Source organism: Sciurus vulgaris (assembly GCF_902686455.1).
Source record: "Sciurus vulgaris genome assembly, chromosome: 18".
Lineage (NCBI taxonomy): Eukaryota > Metazoa > Chordata > Mammalia > Rodentia > Sciuridae > Sciurus > Sciurus vulgaris.
The window spans coordinates 6,036,655-6,057,228 of record NC_136479.1 but is presented as its reverse complement, the minus strand read 5'-3'; the positions used below and the strand labels follow the sequence as shown (position 1 = coordinate 6,057,228).

Sequence of the window (20,574 nt, the reverse complement as noted above, 5' to 3'; positions counted from 1 at the left end):
GCTGAGGAACAGCTCAGGAAGTGTAGTGGACTTACACTTCCTGTCCTCAACATCTGTGGTGAATTCCACTGGCTCCCCTGGACAGATGAGTGAGCCAGACAAGCCCAGCACCTGCAGGGGCATCTGGCTGGCCATGACCAAGGCAGCCTACTATGCCTTGGGCAGCACCTGCCCCACGCTCCCTGGTGGCACAGGTACAATCCCGGGGTTGAAGGATCTGTCCTCCGACCCAGAGAAGCAAAAGAACTCAGAAGGCACACACAAACACACACGAACCATTTCAGACTAAGCTTTTATTTTTTTGATATTACAAACCAGTTTTCTTTATTCACAAACCACTGTAAGTGATATAAACACTAATCTCTAAAGACAGATATACACATTTTCTGGGTTTGCAGATTGCGTGATGTGTGTTAAGAAGTCACTATATGCCACACATGATATTAATCTTTTTTTCCATAATTCATAATAGCAATAGTTAGATAAATGAAAACATTCCAAATAAATACTGATTAAAAAAAAAATCCAAAATGTTTGTTTACATCTCTGACATACATTGTAAAATGACTTATTGGCATCTTGGCAGAGAGCCTAAGACAAAAGATTCTGCGACATCAGTTGTTACCCACTTGACCTAAATGATTTCATTAAAACTACATACGATCATGGGGGAAAGTACAACTCATCGATGGGAATCAACACAGTAAGAATTCTATGTCTGTGATTCCAAACACAATGCAAACTCTGGATTTTGACATCTGAGGCCATCGGGAGAAATCTATTTATGCTCCCCAGTCCTCTGTTCCTACTGTCTCTCTCCCCTCTGGGGTAGGATGCTATAGCATTGTAACAAGTGGTTTCTTTGAATAACCTCAACCAGGCACCTTCTCAGAGATGCTACGAAACATCCCCGCCCCCTACCCTTCCCCACCCAAAGAAGTCTGGCGGAAGGACGATCTCTATGCTTCTGGCTGTTCAGAAGTCCACCCCCCGTTCCAGATTGCTCTGGTCTGTCTCAGATATCGAAGCTACAGAAACTTTGTTTTCAAATCTTGTGAAACTTTATTGATGGTTTAATATCCAACTGATCTTACAGCATGCACATAAGAGGACAAGGAGAAGCTCTGGATCACAAACACTTTTTTTTTTTTTTTAAAGTTTTGTTTGGTTTTGTCTTAAAGCAGAGTTGTTACAGCAGATTGGCAGGTTCACAGCGGAGAGTTGATAACACTAAAGTGTCAGCCAGGGGGCCGGCACCGCACATGTGAGGGTTTAAGGATGGCAGCAAAACTACTCAGGGACAGCTTGCTGCTGCTTGTCGTTTAATTCAGATACAAAAACAGGAAGACCCGTGACAGATACCCCAACTTAGGTTAACTTGTAAACAGGACAACATGGGAGAGTTCGAACAGAAGAAGTAGACAAACTGCAATTTTTCCGGCTGTGTCCCTCTGGCCCTGTATCCCAGAAAGGGTGGGGGACTTTGCTCTTTGGGGGATGAAGAGGGTGGATCTAGTTTTTTTTGCTTCCTTCTGACAAATGTCCTGGGCCTTGGAGACAGAACTAAAGATACTGGTTTAAGATATTCCTGGGGTGTGGGGGAGAGGTGGAAGGGCAGGTTCCCACGGACTGAAAAATTGCAGATTGCTCACAAAACGCAGTCATGTTTCAAAAAGTACCAAGCTGATGAAAATACCATGATTATCTCTACTCGATGATTGCAATACTTGTAAAATGCGTCTATAAATCCGAATATGATTATCGTGTAATTCCATAAAAATTATACGTCTGTCTCTAACAGTTGTTCTACTAAGCTAAAACTAAAACTTCATAGACTGCTTCTAGAACTCAACAACTCCACTGCACAGATGTAAATTTTATACATTTTTTTTTAACTGGTACAAAGAATTTAAGTTTTTATTACTTTCTTTTTTTTGGAAAAAAAGAAAAAAATAGAAACAGTGCTTTTTATCACCATTTTATTAATGTTATTTTCCCTCCCATAATATAAAAGTCAGCAATGATATCAATAATTCATTATACCGGAAGAAATATAAAAAGAATGCTTGTTGATGGCCTAACTAGTAACTTTTGCCTAAATAACTAGCGGCTGGGTGGAATGGTTTAAAGAGTGGGTTTGCCCAGCTTCGTTCGACTCTGTCGCCCAAGTGCCACTAGAAGCAGCCCCTGAACCACATGACCTTTGGCTTGAACTGGCAATGGGTAACTTAGAACCACTGATGTATGACGGTTGGTGCCGTGGGTCATTTAGAGTCATCTCTTACCCTATATTTTCCTTTCAGCCAAACCCCAAGTTCCACACCCCAAGCCCCTCCCAACCTTCCCTTTCACAAAATAAAATAATGCAGATGCAGAAAAGAAGTACTACTGTAGCCACTTATACTCTTCCCAAACAGCTTAACCCCAGTAGCTTCATATTCGGCATATATAATTCATTTACATAATATAGCACTCTGGATATGGCCCTAAACCAGTTTTTATTCATATCTAGCGTCTCTCTAGATCAACCACAAAAACTCCTACAGCCAGCAACCAAACTACGGAACCTTCAGAAATTAAAGACCCACAATATTAAAATACACAGAACAAAATATCTGAGGTATAAGATAAAAAATGTAATTTTTTTCCTCTTTTTATTTATTTTTATTTTTTTTAGAGTTGCTAAAATGATTCACTACTGCATGTATTGCAATACTCAGGCCTCGGAAAGCTTCCTTTCTCCCCACATTGGAAGGATTCTATGGTTTTGTCATTTAGTATGGAGCAAAACGGTTGTATCCCCCTCGGTATATACTAGCCTGCAATGAAGAAAGAACGAGACCCACATCATCAGCATGGCTCCTAGTCTTGGCATCAGTCAAGGGTGCAAAAGCATTCTGAAACAAAGCAATTTGAGGGGTGTATTTTTTACATTTTCCTTTTGCAACATGTGGATCATCAAAAAGACTCATGTGAAAAACTAGACTCTCAAAACCAACCCAAATGGAGGCACCCCTACCCATCCCAGGCCATTCTTGGAGAGCTAAAGACAGGGCCAGGTCTGACCTTCCCCAAAAGGTCCTTAGAAAGAAAATCCCTGTCACACCAGATTCTGGTCGGTCAGTCCCGTCAGCTGCCAGGACTCTGATATGAACTGGACAACTGAAGGATCTGCACTGTCCCGTGGCGTTCCTTGGCTTATCCATCAACGATCACTATGTTCCCTCGGGGAAAGCTCAAGCTAGAGGGTTACTGAATGTAGGGATTCAACTCTCCTTTCCAACACGTTCCTCAGGGGGATCAGGTGTGGAAGCGGAGCTGTTGAATGCAGGGCCGGGAAGAAAACCTAAACCTGGTTCTTACAGCAATCGGCATGGAACCTGGTCTGGAGAGGGCAGTGTACAGGTGCATTGCTTTATGTAGTTACGCTTGGGCAAAACAGTATGTATCCAAATCCTGGTTGGGTATCTATGCCCCAGCCCCAGGGAATTGTTTGGCCATGGCTTTCAATGGCTATGAGGTGGCACTTAACCATTTTTCTAAAAGTACTGGCGATTCCAATGAATGCCTATGGGGATTTAATTTTAGGATAAGGACTGGTATTCTTGATCCAAGCAGAAAACTGCATGCCAAAGCTTTGTAATGATTGCATACGCTCTCACATGATGGGCACGTCTCAACTGTACTCAAGAGTTTTAGTGCATAGAAGTTTGAACAAGTACAGGCAAATTCACCCACCCTCACCTCCCACTTTTGCCCTCCCCCTTCCCCTTCCCCAAACAAAAACCCAGACCCCCCCCCAAAACAAAAGACAACCCCCAAACCCAGCTGATTCCTTCTAATTTCTTATGTACTAGGCACACACACAAAGTGTGCCCCTCTCTCTATTTTCTTTCCTGGGCGACTATGACTTTAAACATGAATTGTAAAAGGGGAGGAGAGGCAGTCAGATTCTCAGCTGCCTGACAGCAGAGGCCTGGAAGTGTGCAGCTTAGCTCCTCTGAAGTCTGTGCTGGGGCTGGAACCTTGGGGCTATGTGAATGAGCAGCAAGGGAGGGAAAAAAAAAGAAAAAAAAAAGTTCTGCATTGACACTGCATTCTGTTAGTGATGGATTTAATTATCAAAATGACTAATTATTCCATTAAGGTAAGTGCTCCGCTAGGTGAGACTCGCAAAATTAGAAATATAATAACTTACATGCACTACATTGCCAAGAAATTAAGACATTTATCAAGTTTACTGGGAGGATTAATGTGGCATTTTAGCTGCTGTTAGCACAAGAGACAAATTCAATTAAGGGAAAGTGAGAGGACGTCAACCGTCAACTCAGACTAAGGTCCCAGCTGGGGGAGGGAAGGGAGGCAGGAAGAAGTGAGGACAAGGAGGAGCTGGTACTCACCATGGCACCAACGCCGTAGGTGGGGGCTGGAGCAAGTGTGTGGTGGTAGGGGTCGGCAGCATAAACTCGTCCGTAACTGAAAGGAAAACAGGTGAAGCCTGATTGGTCATATGCAAATTACAAAGCAATAATGCCAACCACAAAACAGGAAATACCAAGACAGTGTGCAGGGGTCTTACTCATCTTAAGGCAAGAAACAGTCTACCTGCCAGATAGTGGAGAAAACTATCTGTGCACAATGCATCCTTTGGTCCATTTAACATAGTTCAATATACAGCCGTGCACTGCTTAATGATGGGACACATTCTGAGAAATGCATTGTTAGGTGGTCTTGTTGCTGGAATATCATTAAGTCTACTACTTATACAAACTAACATGAGTATGAGGTCACCGTGTGATATAGTCTTTCTACTGATTTCCCTGTAGCAGGGATTGAACCCAGGACCTCATGCATGCTAGGCAAGTGCTCTACCACTGAGCTACACTCAGCTATCTCACCTATTATTCATTCTATTTTGAGACACGGTCTCAAACTTGTGATCCTCCTGCCTCACCTTCCCAAGTAGCCAGGATTTTGGGTGTGTGCCACTGTGCCCAGCTTGGGTGGTGTGATCTTATATGACTGTTGACATATATGTGGTCTGTCACAGACAGAAACACTGTTATGTGGTGCATGGATGAGTGTACGTATATGCACACATATATATACACATGTCCTCCCACCATGTACCAGTTCTACATGGCCACCATAGCTGCCCCAGAGACTGAAACAGGCAAGAAGAAACAACTTGAAAGAGCAGTCTTAAGAAGCCCAATGCCCCTGACTTTGTTGTTAATGATCAAACAAGACAGGGTGGATCAGAAAGGGTGAAGTGACACTATCTGCAGAGTTAGTGTCCGATGTCTTAGAATGGGACAGAAGCATCCCCTACTCCCACCTCACTCAGGAATTGACACCGACTTGACTTTGATCTTTTCACCCCAGAACTATGTCAGTTCTCACTGGCCAGGTTCTGGGGAGAAAGGCATCTCAAAGCATCTTAATAACATTCCCTCATCTTTAAGTTTTTCTACCTCTCTCATCTTTTTTCCTCTCCAGCTGTAACTTCTAGAATAGGCTTTAGAATAAAAACCCAGAGGGGATGGAAGCAGAGGAGTTGGGTGCCTGCTAAGAGCCTGGAATGAAACCCTACCGTCAATCAGAAACTAGGTCAGAGAGTTTCCTTCACCTGCTCTAGGTCACACAGCCAGACAGAATCAGCCGACCCTGAGTCTCAGGGCATCTTGATGCTTGTTCTCCAACATTGCTCGCCCTTACTTGTCTGACCTGCCACTTATCTGCTTGGAGATGCTTTGAATGGAGCCATTGCAGTGCTGATCAAAGCTGAGATGTGTGCTTAGGCAAGGTGCCCAGAAGCTGGAGAGTGTGCAAGTGATTTACAGAGGGTGCTCTCCAGAGCAGGGCAGGAGGCAGGCAGCAAGTCAAAGCAGGAATAGAAGAGAAAGAGGACGTGGCCGGAACAGGAGAACGGCTCCCATCTGCTCTTGTGGGTGGCACGCTAGAGTTGGGTGTGGCAGGCAGGTTGGCTTGCTAGGGAAGCAGTAGCGAGGGCTTTCCTGAGACGCTTCCTTTGGCAGAGAGCAATCTGCTGGAGGAGGGAGGGGTCCACTGCATTAGCAGCCATCTCTCCCAGCAGCTGGGCACTGGTGAGCCAGGCACCCAGTAGGGTCTCAGTGGGTTTTCAGCATTCCACTTTTTATTTTTAAATGAAGGCAGGGAGGAAAGGGTTGTCTGTATCACCAACCTTAAGCTCGCCTCCAATCCCAGAATGTCCCATGGATGCCTCCTTCATCCCTCTCCTCTGGCTTTCCCCTACTTTCCTCCTAACCTTCTTTCTAACTAGTTGGTTAGAACCAGGAGGCCACCCAAGGCCCCGGGGACAGCTGAGGGCTTGGGGCGGAAGGGCCCAGGTTTTGGTCCTGCCTTGCTTCCTGACTCCTGCGTGAGAGGTACTGGATGATCTGACTGGGCTGCTCAGACCACAAGGCAGGGGAAGGAGGGAGAAGCTGGGCGGAGGAACTTCCCAACCGCAGAAGTGGATCCAGATAGGAAAAATGGGTCTACCAGGTTCACACTGGGCCTGTTCCAACTCCCCAGCCTCCCATCTGTCCCCAAGGATTTGGAACTCAAATGATCTGGGTGCCGCTTTTAGTATCAACTCAGGGTCCGTCTCATCTTCAACAGCAATGATGTGGTGAATGGATGCTTCCTTTCTAAAGTGAATCTCTCAATGAAACTAACGAATGGTCAACCCCTTCTTGCGTTTTATGCCTGGGGACTCCCTTCCATTCATCAAAAAGAGCCTTTCATCAAAGTTCTCCTCTCTATGAGGAAAGATAGATGAAAGCCAGGGCAGAGGCTGGGTGAAAAGAGGATGAAGTCTTTCCAAGAACTCACATATCCATGTGGCCACCCAAGAGGCCTGGGCCTCCACCCACTAAACCAGGAGACAGAAGAGAGGTGAAAGGAAGTGGCATTCACCTTCTCATCATGAGAAAACAGCCTGTCATCGGTCTACAGAAAATCCTGTTAATGGGATTATTTTTGATGCATTTTTCATCTGGCAAAGTTGGGGACATGAACAGAACGCCAACTACAAAGGCAAACTGAAAACCTTTGGGGATTTATTGAGGGATATCATGGCAGGTTGTGCCTTCAAAAAAAAAAAAAAAATGTCAAGATGCAAATTCAAGACATTTCATCTTTTTTAATTTAGGAAATGGTTTTACCGTGGCAAAAATTTCCACTTTTGTAGGAGACGCCACACTGGCAGTATTTAATGAGAACACAGTCCCTGTCTTTTCCTTCTGGGTACGTTAATGGCAGATCCTTATTGGACCCCAACACTGGCCATCATTTCAACCTTTGCAGAAAACCCAAGGTAACAATTTGGCAGTATTCTCTTCCAAGGCTGAAGAAAATGCAGCAGCGCTGAACTGTTCCTCACAAACGAGTAGGCTCCTTTTCTCCTCAGGGTGACCTCCACCTTCAGAATCCGATGGTTTTATTATGATTAATAAATTTCATTTCCACAGAGGAAAAGGGACCCTGTCAGCTCAAGCTGAAAGCAAGGAGGCTTCTTTTCAAATGCTAATTTCTAAACACGCCCTTATGTGACACTACAATTTAGACACAAGGTCATTAGGGAAGGTGTGCAGTTGGGCTCTGCTTTCTGCAGCAGATATGCCAGGCCCGTCAGCAGCCCCATGTCCTCAGAGTTGGCTAAGCACAGCCCAGAGGGAGAGCAGCAATTTCCAGGATCCCGCTGGGAATGGGGGAGAAATGTCTCCTGGCGCCATGTTAGGGGACCTGGATGGCGATGGGGTCATCTCCACACAAAGCGGCAGCTGTGCCACCAGACCTGAGACTTTCCCTCAGCCCATGTGTCAGTGACTTCAGATGAAGTTTAGAAGTGTCCATGTACTATAAATGCCCTAATATAAGCCACAAGTAGGCCATCCAATCCAACTCAAGAACCTTAGTCCAGTCCGTGCCTTCAAACCAACAGCTGTTTACATTTGCTAAATCTATCAAATCTCTGGACCTGCCCATCCATCCTTTGACCCATCCACCCATTTCTAATTAAATAGAAATCTACTACTATCAGTTCTGTGGTGTTCAATGGACCCTAGGAGAGCATCCGAAGCTGGATGACTGCCCCGTCCCTCATTCCCCCTGTCTCCATCCCTCTGTGCCCACAGCTCCCAGGCACACCGGTCCCATTAACAGTCCTTGCACAGGCCGAGAGCCAGCCTGTCTCTTGGGCCATGACACCTGCTCCTCTTCCTCCTCCGCTGCTTCTTTTCAACCACTATGCCCCAGATCCAATGTCTCCTCCCACAGCAATGCCGCGTTCTCTGAGGGCTCTTTCTTAAGGACACCTTTCAACCTTATTCCCACTCCCTGGCGACATGCAACAGAGCCCTCCTAACTTCATTCATCGCTCTGGTTGTTTGCCTCCCTCCCTCCTGGAAGGACAGCCCTCTGGGACTGGGTTTCTGTTTCTCTTGTCCACTCTTCAGTACAGGAGGGCAGAGGCCATGCCGATGGCGGAGCATGAGGGCAAGTGGAGGGGAGGGAAGGGGGCCTGGGGAGACGCTCGAGCCACGGCCACAGTTGCATCCAGGGCATCTCGGGAGAGCCTACCAGTGGGATCTACCAGCAGATTCTATCAGGATCCATGTAGAATATGTCAGAAGCTTCTATTTGTGGGATCTGTCAGGAGCTTCTCTTAGTAGGAAGGTTCTTTCCAATAGGCTTTCTGAAGATTCTAAGTCAGTTGCTCTCAGATATTTAAAACCCTTCAAGATATGCAGAAGAAAGGTTTCTCTAGAAACACAGAGCGGGCAACTTCACAACACCCCTGAGAGTTCACTGGCCAAGGTGCTGTGAAGTTCACCAAAACCGTTTAAGGAACAACCAAACAAGGAAATCAAAGATGACTGCTTTGCTGGTTAGGTCTTCACAGCTGGCCCCCAAGTTCTTGCAGCTGGTGAGAACCCATCTCCTCCAAGCTCACCAAGTTAAAACCAGAAGGCAAGCTGAGGCCCTCAGGAGAGCTGTGGGTGGGCAAGAATGTCCATGCTGCCCGCTGCCGGCAGTGTCCTCCTGCCCTGGCTCAGGCAGACCTGCCTCCCAGCCTCATCCGCCTCACTTGTAAAATGGCCCTGCTCTGCCTGAGCCCAGCCAAATTCAGAGAAAGGGCAGGAATATAAACCAGATGCATCTCAAAGCCCTCCACAGACACAGGTGACCATGCTGCAAGGCTCCTTGCAGGGAAGTCCCCAAACCAGCCTCTCCTGCCCAGACACTTGGTCTTCCATGCAACTGAAAGGCTCTAATCTGCCTGCATGCCGCTCTGGCAATCAAGCTGGAGTTGAGGTCTATCTAATTTATGAGTTACAGATGTAGTTCAAATTGCTGTACTTGAACTTGAGGTTATGCCAGAGTAAAATGAATGAGTCTGCTGCCTCTTGAGTGGGAAATATGAACCCTTGTTTGTTGAAGTGCTTTGTCAGCTCTGCTGAGAAGTGTAAATATGGCTCATTATTAACACTTTCAACATCGAGTTGAGACAAGCAGGGTGCCAATGAGAAGCAGGCCGGTGCTGCTAACCACACCGGTGTTGAATAGTCGCATGGTTTTCTTCTAAGAACAGTGTGTCAGTTTCACCCCATCTTTCATTAAAGGGCCTTTTGCTATTCCCTTAGTATTACCTCCCCATGACTCCTGTCCCCAAAACTGCTGGGGGAGAAAGATGGATCAAACATGCTCACCCCTCAGATGAAGGTCACAAGGTGGTATTGACATCCCGCTTGCATCAAGAGGGCATGCAGGCTTCTGACTCCCCATCCCCCGATAGGAAGGGCCACAGGGTGTGCATTCAAAATGGGGTGCCCCACAGAGGAGGTTCAGAAAGTGCTCCCCCGTCTCTGCAATGCCACCAGGGGTCTCCATGCCCCCACCCCTCCTTTTTTTCTTTACCTGTATTGGGGATTGAATCAAGGGATGCTCTTGCACTGAGCTACATCCCCTGCTGCCCAGGCTGTCCTCAAATTCGCCATCTTCCTGCCTCTGCCTCCCGAGTTGCTGGGGTCGCAGGTCTGTGCCATCATGCGTGGCTTGCCCTACTTTTTCCATCTAGATTAGGGTCCGTAAGCACGCAGGAGGGTGGATCCACCTCCCACACTTACCACACAGGAGCCCGTGGCTCGCACACCTGCTGTTCAGAGAGCCAACATCTAGCTAGAGATATTCTCTTTGATCTCTCCGTAGAGGGTCCACTGAGGTCTGAACCTTAACAAGGGCCCTTGACTGGTCCCAGTATCCAGCCTGGTTGGGGCTCTCTGTGACACCAGGGAGAAGGGAAACATTGGAAGCTATTTGTTTCCCAAAAGAAGTGACCCCATCCCACTTGGATAATCATCTTATGACCCTCATTTTGGAGGATTTGGGGACCTTTCCCAATGAAGACCAAATGGCTGCTGAAGGAACCCTCTGGCTTGCCGCGCTGCCGGTACAATTCCCGGCTGAGCTCGTGGCTCTCCCCCATCCAGAGGCAACGTGTCAGGAACACGTGGCCCAGGCCAGGTCTTCTTTGCGTTGGGTCAGATGCTCTTGGCAATTCCCAGTGACTGGAGATTACAGGGAGCAGAGCCAGGGGGAGGACCAACAGGACCAGGCTTGTGCGCTCCAACTGTCCTCAGCGACTGCTCGGCTTCCTTCCCTGACTCAGCCACCACAGTCCCTTCCAGCCAAGAGCTGCTGCTTTCCAACCCAACCATCACATGCAACCACAAGCACAGAAACCCCAGGCCTCCTGAAAAGGCCCAGGGCTTCTGACAAATCCCCTGGCAATTTCATGACTGCAGAATCTCATAGGGTCCCTTGGCTTGTGGGGTTTCTCTGAATCTGAGATGAAAACAAAAAAGTTGAAGAAGTGACAGAATTCCATGGACCGTCTTTCAAATTCCTGGCTCAGGGGCCTCTTGGTATATTGCTGACATGAATGGTCATTTCCTTATCTTCATGCCAATAATTATCTACCAAATCCCAGACTCCACTGCTTTAAGGCTTTAAGGTCTGGGAGAATATAGTGTGACCAGTTTGAGAAGATACTGGAGGGACTAATGGCCAAGACTATGGGCAGACGTTCTGTGGACAAGGGTAGATACTCATCCACCAGGCTGAGAAGCTGCTGCCTGTCACCCTGCTATGTCCCCAAAGGAAGATTTGGGAGAATTTTCCCAGGACCTCCAGACACACATCCTGGTTTACTACAATAGGAAAAAGACCCTTGCCAAAGTACTACCATGAGAATGGCTTGGGTGCACAGGGAGAGATGTTGGGGAGCAATGGTCAGCGGGATGGGGGTTGTTCACCTTCCCATGGCGGGCCAGCTGGAGCCTGGGCCTTGCGTCTCAGTTGGTCACTCAGCCCAGGGAACGCACCCACAAGGAGGTATTCCTCTGTGCCTGCTGCAGCCTCCTCCAGTTCTAGTGACTTAAACCAAGCCCTCCTTGTCTACAATTCTAAAAGCTTCTCAAGATACAGAAGTCAGAGGAACTGCACAGGTCCCATAACCTAAAACACCTACACAAATAGCTCCAAATGCAGCCAAGTCTCTGAAAAACACACAGGTGGAGATGAAAGAAATTCTCCATTCACCTCTACTCGGCTCTTTCTGAATCCTATTGCTCACTTCCTTAGCCAGGCTTGGAAGGCACCACCTTCAGGAATCACTCAGCACAGTTTTCAGTCATGATCTTTCCACCCAGAGGTAGGAGGTAACACGCCTTCTGAGCTGGTTAGCATCTACGTGGAAGTCAGAGGACTTGGTTTTGCACACGGGCACCTGCCGCACACCCGAACCATAGGTACATAAAAGCACATGTAAATCCTGCACCTATAGAACCATAAAGAATGAGACCAGGTCCTCATGGCAATCGGATAGCACTGCTCTGTCTTTGCCTCTCAAAGCCTCTTCCAAGTATGAATCCCAAGAGAGCAGATATGGGGTAAGAACCTTGGCTTGGGTTCATCAGTGCAGAGTGGCAGCAGTCACTACTGGGAACAAAGACACCAATCCATCCTGCTCCTGGCCACAGAACCCACGCACTCCACCATGCCTCCTCCGGTAAAGGAGCCACAGGTTCCTCCTGGAGGCAAGCTCGAGGCCATGCACCTCTTGGAAATCCTGTTAGACTTTCTGCATGTCGACTGTTGCTCTACCAAAATCAGTAGGAATGCCCCATCACGCTCTGAAATCACCAGGGCACCCTGGTGGCAGCGTAAGCCACGGGCGGGGGGAGGGACCACCAAGGGGTTTGCGCCTTTTGTGAGCTCTTTATTGCCCCCGCAGAGAAGCGGGGTTGAGCAGCAGAGTTAGGGATTCCTCAGGGTCAGAATTCAGAGTCAGATCTGCCTCTGCTGCTTCCTGGCTGAACAACCTCAGAAACCAGTCTGTCCATCCATGAACGCAGAAGACCAGGGCACATCCTGACTGTGTGAGGCTGACCTGAGGGTGAGATGCCGATTACTGATCACTGGCTACTTAGTAACTGAAAGTGTTCGTGATGGATCGACTGGGTGTTTGCAGCTCTCTTGCATGCGTGATCCCAGGACACTGCAATAGAGCCCCTGGAGTGCGAATGTCCCACAGAGTCCTGAGGCTGCACCCCTCCCCGGCCCCATGCAAGCAGATCAAAGATGCTGCGAGGTAACAAGCAAGATGAGGAAGAAGTAGGTCTGGGCAGGATCCCCAAGGAATATCCACTTCTATAGCGTGAACGAGCATTCATGCACACACACACACACACACACTCTCTCTCTCTCTCTCTCTCTCTCTCTTACTTGGAGGCAAAATTAAAACAAAGGACACACTGTCAATGAATGAAAACATGATTCTGGAAGTGACTGTCCAAAGAAATAGAATGAAAGCCACTGATGTGAGCCCCATGTGCCATTTTAACAGCATCCATATTTAGAAGAGTAAAAAGAAACAGGTGAAATTCATTTTTATATTTTTATTCATCTTGATATAGTCCAACTATCATCATTTCAAAGTGTAATTCACATACAAATATCAATGAAATATTTTACCTAGCTTTTGAATGCTACGTTTTTGAAATCCAATGTGTTTTACGCTTGTGACCCACGTCAAGGTGGCCCAGCCCATTTCAAGGACTCATCAGAACAGTTTGGAAAACTCTCTCACCTGCTCTCTGTACCACTGAATAAAAAGATTCAAATGAGCAGCTAGTGTTTCCTGAGGCATGATCTGTGCACTCCTCTATGGCATTATCTGGGAAAATTGTCAGAATACAGAATTTTAGGCACCCTCTCCAGATTCTGGAATCTGGGGGTATGGGATGGGCTGTCCTTTTGCAAAAAGTTTTGCACGTAATTTTCAGGCACTCCTCCCAAATTTGACACCTACTATTCTATGTTTTTATTATTTTTGTACTGATATAGTATTCTTCTATTCAGGCTGATTCAGAGATGTCTAGATAGCTTTAATTTTCACAAGTGAACTGATAAAGATGTTTTATTCATATAGGACATTCTTGCATACAACAATCTCAGAACAGTGCTGTACACAGTAAGCTCATAATAAATGCAATAATCACGTTTACTGAGTTCCTTTGCTTGTATGCTTCCGTGGCACCCAGTATTCCCCCTAGCATAGACACCACACTATTTTGGAAACAGACCAATTAACCACAAATCAGTTTGCTGAGTGATAACTTTGCTGAATAAGCAAATCACCCAAGTCAGATGGGACTGCTGAAGGGTTGATTAGAGGAATGGGAAATTTGGAAATTTCTTCTCAATGTTATCTGAAGTCTGGTTGCAATTGCATGCATGTGTGGGGGTTGAGGGGAAATGGAAGGATAGAAGGGGGTCACACCCCCCTAGGTTTCTGAACTTGACAAACACTGCTTTTACTATTGAGTAAAGCCTGCCCCACAGGGCACGCTGAGTGACCTCCCCACAGGGGACAGTTTCAGCACTTTTGTGGATGTGTTCACAGCTGCCCATCCCTACACCATGGGGCTTTGTCTTGTATTAACAGGGAACTGGGGCCGTGTCCTCAGCTTGGCTTCTTGTGCCACCATGATGGGTTTTGCCCTTGTTGCTGGAGAGAGCCCCAGCCTCTACCTGTGCTCCACACCACACACACACACACACACACACACACACACAAAACCATCCCTCTGGCAGGGGGCAGCTGGGAACCTTCTACCTGGGAACTTTCCACCTGGGACTCTGGCAAAACAGACTAGTTCAAACTGTCGGGTAGTTTCCAGGGCATAGGTCACTCTGTGAGTTGATGCTTAGCCAAGGATTCTTAGCAACAACTAGAAACGGGTTTGCTATGTTGACCTAGAACACACTGGGCCTACTCAACCCCCACATGGGAGCATACACCTGCGTCCTGATGAGGACAAGTCCAGTTAAGCAAATGCCCTTAGGTGCCCTTGGACTTCCTCAAAATGTTAGCAAAGATGCCCTCCAATTAAAAAATGCTACTTTTCTAGAGGAAAGAGCACAGCTGGAGAAAGGGGAATCCTATCTGGAAGCAGAAAGGCAATGATCCAAGGTCAAGGTCAAAGGGCAGTAGGGACAGGGTGACCCTGGGAAATGAGCTTTGGCTGCTAAAGGCCTCTAGTGTGGCTGTGGCAGGTTCCCAGACCTCTGGGTCTCTGAGCCTTTGCTCTTCTTTCTCCATCTTCACAATAGGGACGATGGTACCATCCAGCTCCTCGGACTGTCGTGAGACTTCAGCTTATACACAGGCACATCCATCCACTCATGCACACACGTGCACATGGACGCATGTGTGGAATGTGTCACTCCTGCCAGCACACAATCTGCTCAGCAAATAACAGCGCATTGTTACCACACCCTGAAGGATTCAGTCATGCCTGCGCAGGGACAGTGACTGCAGGGACCAGGGACTTGCTCTCCACTGTGCCTAAAGCATAGGCACCCCAGCAAGTAACTGATGCAGCCTCAGAGAAGAGGGAAGGAGGGGCACCTAACCCAGGCTGTGATCACTGATTGTCCAGCATACTCTCCTGGTTCTCCCATCAGAATCCAGCTCTCAGGAAACGACTCTGAAATTACACAGCCATGGTGTCATCCCAGGCTGTCGTGGCTACTCTCTGGGCAGTTGGAAGTGCCTCCCTTCTGCTCTTGCCATATTGCAGTCTGGTCTCCATGAAGCATCCAACTGACCAATTAAATAAGTCAGATGCAAGGTGGTCCTCCAATGTCACCCATCATATGAAAAGTAAAACTCCAAACATGTTCCAGGCCTCTAAGACCCACCCGCTCTGAATCCTGCATAACTGTGATATCATCTCTAAAATACTCATACTCACAAGTTACGGCCTCACTGCATGGAAATCTCAAGCATGGCTCACCCCCGGGCTCTCTGCACTTGCTGCCAGTTCAACTTGTATCCCTTTCAATTTGGCAACTATTGATCTGGCTGATGTGTTCATTCAGGTCCCTGCTCCAGTGTTGCTCCTCAGAGAGGCCTCTGATCACTGAATCCGATGCTGCATTACATTCTATGTTCTAGCTCTTCTCTGCTGTTTGATTCATTATCCATTGTGTAACTTTGCATATGAGTGAACCATATGCTTAGTCATATGCATGCTGGGATGTGCTCTCTACTAGAATGGAGGTTCTTTCACTGAAGTCTTCTTCTGACACATGTAAGGCTGTGACCTCGGGGCTTAGCACATTTCCTGGCACACGACAATGGCTCCATAGATAATAATGGACTCAAGGGAATTTCCAGTCACTCATCAAAATACATAACTTTCTTTCCAATCTCCATTCTCATGCAGGACCCATCCACTATTGCCTCAGTCACCAGCCATCCTGGGAAAGTTCTAGTAAACTACAGAGGTGGGGGACTTTGAGTCTAAGACAAGGGAAAAGTCATTTCCCCCTTCTGCCACCTCCTGCAGAATCTAAGTCATGGAGACTCTTGATCCTACAGAGGAGGAGACTGTCTACCCAAGTGTTAAAGGTGGGTGCAGTAGGAGCTCTTAAAGGGACAGTGCCCCATGGTACACTTCACCACAAAATAAAGCAAAGCAAGCAATACCATCGTTGGAACCACTGACTTAGAAAATCAATGTCCCTGTAAACTCAGTCTCACAGTCCACGAATGCTAAGGAAGAACGTTTATTCTACGTGGCTAACAGAAGCAAAATTGACATTTTGGCATACTCTGCAAAAGTCTCCAGTAAAAACTGTCACTTTGCCTTGGGGAACTTACAGGCTGCCATTGCCCCTGCATAATGATTCTCATCTCCCCATCGCCACCCTAAGTCACGGCAGGACTGTCCAGCCAGCTCTTCCACCGACGGCCGTGTTGTGACATGAGCACGTCTTTATAAGGATCTCAGGTATAAAATCCAGCATGCCCACAGACAGATCTTAGGCATCTTGTTGATTTCTTTCTCCACTAAAGAAGAGAGACTTTGTCTTTAGCCAAACCCTGGTGTTTGCAGATATCAGGATGCAATGGCCTGCCCTTACTGGGGGTGTTTGCGCAAGGAGGCGAGATCCTGGCGGGCGTGCCCTGGGGTGCGTGGGGGTGCTGGGTTCCAGCACATAGAGGAGGAAGCCCTCGGAGACCCTCACTTCCCTGCAGTGCTGATGCCTCTTTCCCACTACAGACTGTGGTGAGATAAGCTGACATGTGATTTATATGGGTGTCTCCATCTTCATGCTCAATTCAAAATTCAAAGTTCAAATGAAACCTTCTGAAGCCCACGACATAGTATTAATATGACCATCGAAGGACCAGGGATATCGCTCTCAATTTGAAATGTGATCAATAGCAATTCATTAAGAATTCACTGAGCAGCCATTTGGAATTAAATAAGGTGGGTGGAAACACCTGCCGTCCTCATACAGATGTTCACTGCCGTCGCTGTTTTGGAACACAGTATGTGGATTGCTTGTTGGCATGGCAGGGTGTGTTAAGTCAGGGATGAAAGGAGTTTCTAAATTTTGTTGTAACATTTCAATGTTTGCTCTGTGATGTCACAATATAGCCCAACACACCCTGGAACCCGCACAGAGTGTCACAGGGAAGACAGAAGCTCTAGAATCCAGCAAGTCCACAGACGGCATTAACAATTTAAACCAATACTGCCCACTCCAACCTCCGGCCTGGCCTGCGTGTTCTCTTGAGTTGCCTGTGCCCCTCTCTTAAGGCTCTGAACCCCTGGAAACCCAGGAACACTCCTCAGCCCCACCCAGCAATGCCATTTACAAGTGACCTGCTTCTGTGAGGTGTTCGTGGAGTGCTAAGAAGTCACCACCTCTCACAGGGAGAAGCAGAGATCTTTAGGGCTGGGGTTGGAAGTGGAGAAGCAGCACGGTCATTGTCAAAGGGATTGCATACAAATGGAGTAAGCAGTTGCTTTAAAAAATCAGCATGCATACCTCTGGAACTCACAGGGTCAGACTTCAAAGCATTAAAAACACTGAGACCAATTATTACAGTGGAATGATGCAGAGTTTGGGGTTAGTCCTGCCTTTTGGGACAAAGAGGGCCAGGGGCATTTCCCTGAATCTGTCCTTCCTTTCTCTCATTCTCACCAAAGACTCCAAATAGGGAGAGGAGCATTAGCAAGCAAGCCTTTTGACTGCTTCATGGACAACGGTGGCTCGTAACAGATGAGGGTCTATTTGTAAGCTCGGGCTTAATGTCTGCTTGTGAAGGTCCTGGCACGCTCAAGCCAGCAATGGATGACTGTTATGTCCTTCCTCGTTGACCAAGAGCAACGCACTGGCAAGACTTCCTAGTAATTATTTTGGTTATAATTTAGGCCTTAAAAACCAAAAGGAAAAAAGGAGGGAAAAAAAGAAAAAGAAAAAAAAATCTGATATTAGTTAAGACACTCACCTATCTTGGCATTTAATCAAGTAATTCCATGCTAATGCAAGTACAAACTGAATTGTTCTGAACCACATCAAAGCAAAAAGACAGGCGTCATTTCGATGGACTTATCATGCAACTGCGCAGTTTCCATTGGCCAATGTGCTGGGTTCAAAACCAAAAAACTCTGTCTCTCTAAGTCCTGCTACTTGAGGTATATTTTGAAGGAAAGGAAATGGAGAATCTTCAACTAACAGAGCGAAGATCTCCTTCTTATAAGACAAAGATAATTATGCTTCCTGATGCCTCTGGCTTTATAGATGCAGTTTTTAGGGTCTATAATATTCTACAAAGATCCCAAATAATTCACATTTCAGTCTCTATGAACCCAGATATAATGTGTCAAAAAAAAAAAAACAAAAAACCAAAAAAAAAAAAACCACAGAAGTCACAGGTCTGGGTCTCTAATCTCCCGTGATCAGTATTTCACCATAAGAATACTGATTATACCGTGAGATTTTAATGTGAGTTCATTCAACATCATCTTATTTTTCTGGGCCATGTATTCTTAAAATCAGAAATAAAAGCATCAAAGGTAGCAAAATACCTAATGTCTTTTTATATGGCAGAGCCGACAGGCTTCAGTTCTACTCCAAAGTTATATGATCTTTTTTTCTTTCTTTCTTTCTTTCTTTCTTTCTTTCTTTCTTTCTTTCTTTCTTTCTTTTTTTAACTAAACTTTCTAGAGTGACCAACTGCAGCATGTGAAGAAGGTGGGGGGAAAGGATATTGAGACTTGGATGGATGCATCAAGAAGTAGCAATGTTTTTTACCTGCAGAGGTGTTACAAGAAATTTCATCTGCTGCAACGAAGACGAACTGATTTCTGGAAGAGAAGATAAAATTCACAATACTGCTCGCTCAGGGGGAAATGTGCTCTCTGCCAGTTGGTTCGATGTGGACAGAGGAGGGCAGGGAAGGGAGCTGCATGGAAATGTGACGTACCTCGGACTCGAGAGCTTAGAAAGACCGTGGAATAGGCATGCGGGACATCTTACACAGAATCATGGAGCTGTCAGACTGTGGGGCGTGTACAAGCTGTTGCGTCAGAGTATTAATACTGTGTGTTACCAAACGTCATGCCAGGATGTGTTCTAAGGCCAGAGCATCTCAAACTGTGCTTGTGTGGATTTTTATGCTAAAAGGAGATTATAGTGAAAAATATACATATATAGGCTACCTATTAGGAAAGGAGTACACTAGAGCTAGCTAGCATTATCACCAAATTCCAGACTTCATTATTATAGCAGACTAGCACATTATCAAAAACAGTTTTTTAAAAAAGGAAAGAAAAAGAAATGCTGTCATTCCAGAAGAGAATGTTATGTGGTGCCAGGTCATGGGTAATAATTTCCTCACCAAACTAGGCTTGTTAGATAAAGAACGTGAAAGAACTCGTCAATTGAAATAAACCCTGTCTCCTCAAATTATTTCTAATGATGCAATATTTGAAAGAAATTAAAAATGGAAAATGCTATTTTACTTTGATTTATCAAATCCAGAAAGATGATAAAACTCTCTTAAGATGCTTCCAACTGTGACAATTATACAGTGTAAACCATGTTCTAATTCAGAGGTAGTGTTTATTTCCCTAGAAATAAGAACATATGTGTCAGGAAGATTATAATGGTCCAGTGAGATCAACTAGGGCCTTAAATGCCTCAAAAGCATCAGCAGAAAGTATCTGGGTTCCCATTTCTTACCTTTTACTGTGCTTGTGGATTAGGAACCAAGATAAATGCAGTTCTTGTTGTATATGATTGGCTTTGTTCAATTGTTTCAATGTTTAAGAAGCATCCAGTGATTGAGCATTTCTTAAAACATCTTAAGAAAGTTTTACTGTTGCATGAGGCACACTAGAATATCAACAAAGCTACTATTGAATATTCCCTAGAATTTAACATTCAGCTGAAAGTTCTACAACAGTAAAGCCTTAAAAAAAACAAAACAAAAACCAAAACCAAAACCAAACAAACAAACAAAAAAAAACACATGTGTCTGGAGAAGGGTATTTCTTTGACATAACAAAAGTCAAAACTAAGTTCATGCCTCACCCCTTCTAAGACAACAAAAGTTAATTCCATTGGATTTTTGCTCTTTTTTTGTTCTGACATAGCTTTTTGAACCTCATGATTATCTGAGAAGCAATGCAATTTGTGTCCTTAAAAATGAAGGAGGAATTTCAGTTGAATACTTGTTTTCAGTTACCTGTCTTTGACTTAAGGGACAGTAAGACATGGGCACCTTTAACCACAGGCATGATGTTTTCAGGGTGCGCTTGATGGGCACCTAGCAGGACCTCTATTTCCACAAAATTCACAAGAACGCTCCCATAGCCAAGCACGGCACCCAGTTTATCCAAAGGGGCAGGGTCTTTGGAATGGGTGCTCACATACACAGGAGGAAGGGGCTTAATCAGGTAGCTCTATCCAACTCATATTCCCCTAGGAAAGCTGGGAAACTTGTGTTTCTCTTCTGCCTGGTCCCTAAGAAACTGCCCAAGGTGTAGACACGAGGAGAGCCATTTGGAGGCACCCCACACAGATTCAAAATGGTGATTCAATGGAGAGTACATTAAAAATGTAACCTACAAGTATTATCAAAGAAATCAGGGCTGGGGAGCTAGCTCAGTTGGTAGAGAG

General features: G+C 46.0%; 1 protein-coding gene across 48 annotated transcripts in view; it reads right to left on the bottom strand.

Moving 5' to 3' along the window:
• Positions 1-1,084: 1,084 nt before the first annotated feature.
• RBFOX1 (RNA binding fox-1 homolog 1) overlaps positions 1,085-20,574 on the bottom strand; it is a 1,434,211-nt gene continuing 1,414,721 nt past the window's right edge. For 23 of the 48 annotated variants that reach the window (XM_079121708.1, XM_079121725.1, XM_079121726.1 and 20 more), the window contains 3 exons: positions 18,706-18,758; positions 4,401-4,476; positions 3,801-4,032 (listed from right to left, as the gene is read on the bottom strand). In XM_079121708.1, coding sequence (XP_078977834.1) covers positions 3,885-4,032; positions 4,401-4,476; positions 18,706-18,758 — 277 coding nt within the window. In that variant the 3' untranslated portion in view covers positions 3,801-3,884. Of the gene's footprint in view, positions 2,898-3,800; positions 4,033-4,400; positions 4,477-18,705; positions 18,759-20,574 lie in introns of those variants that run through there. The other 25 variants (XM_079121739.1, XM_079121729.1, XM_079121703.1 and 22 more) reach the window with 7 other exon arrangements.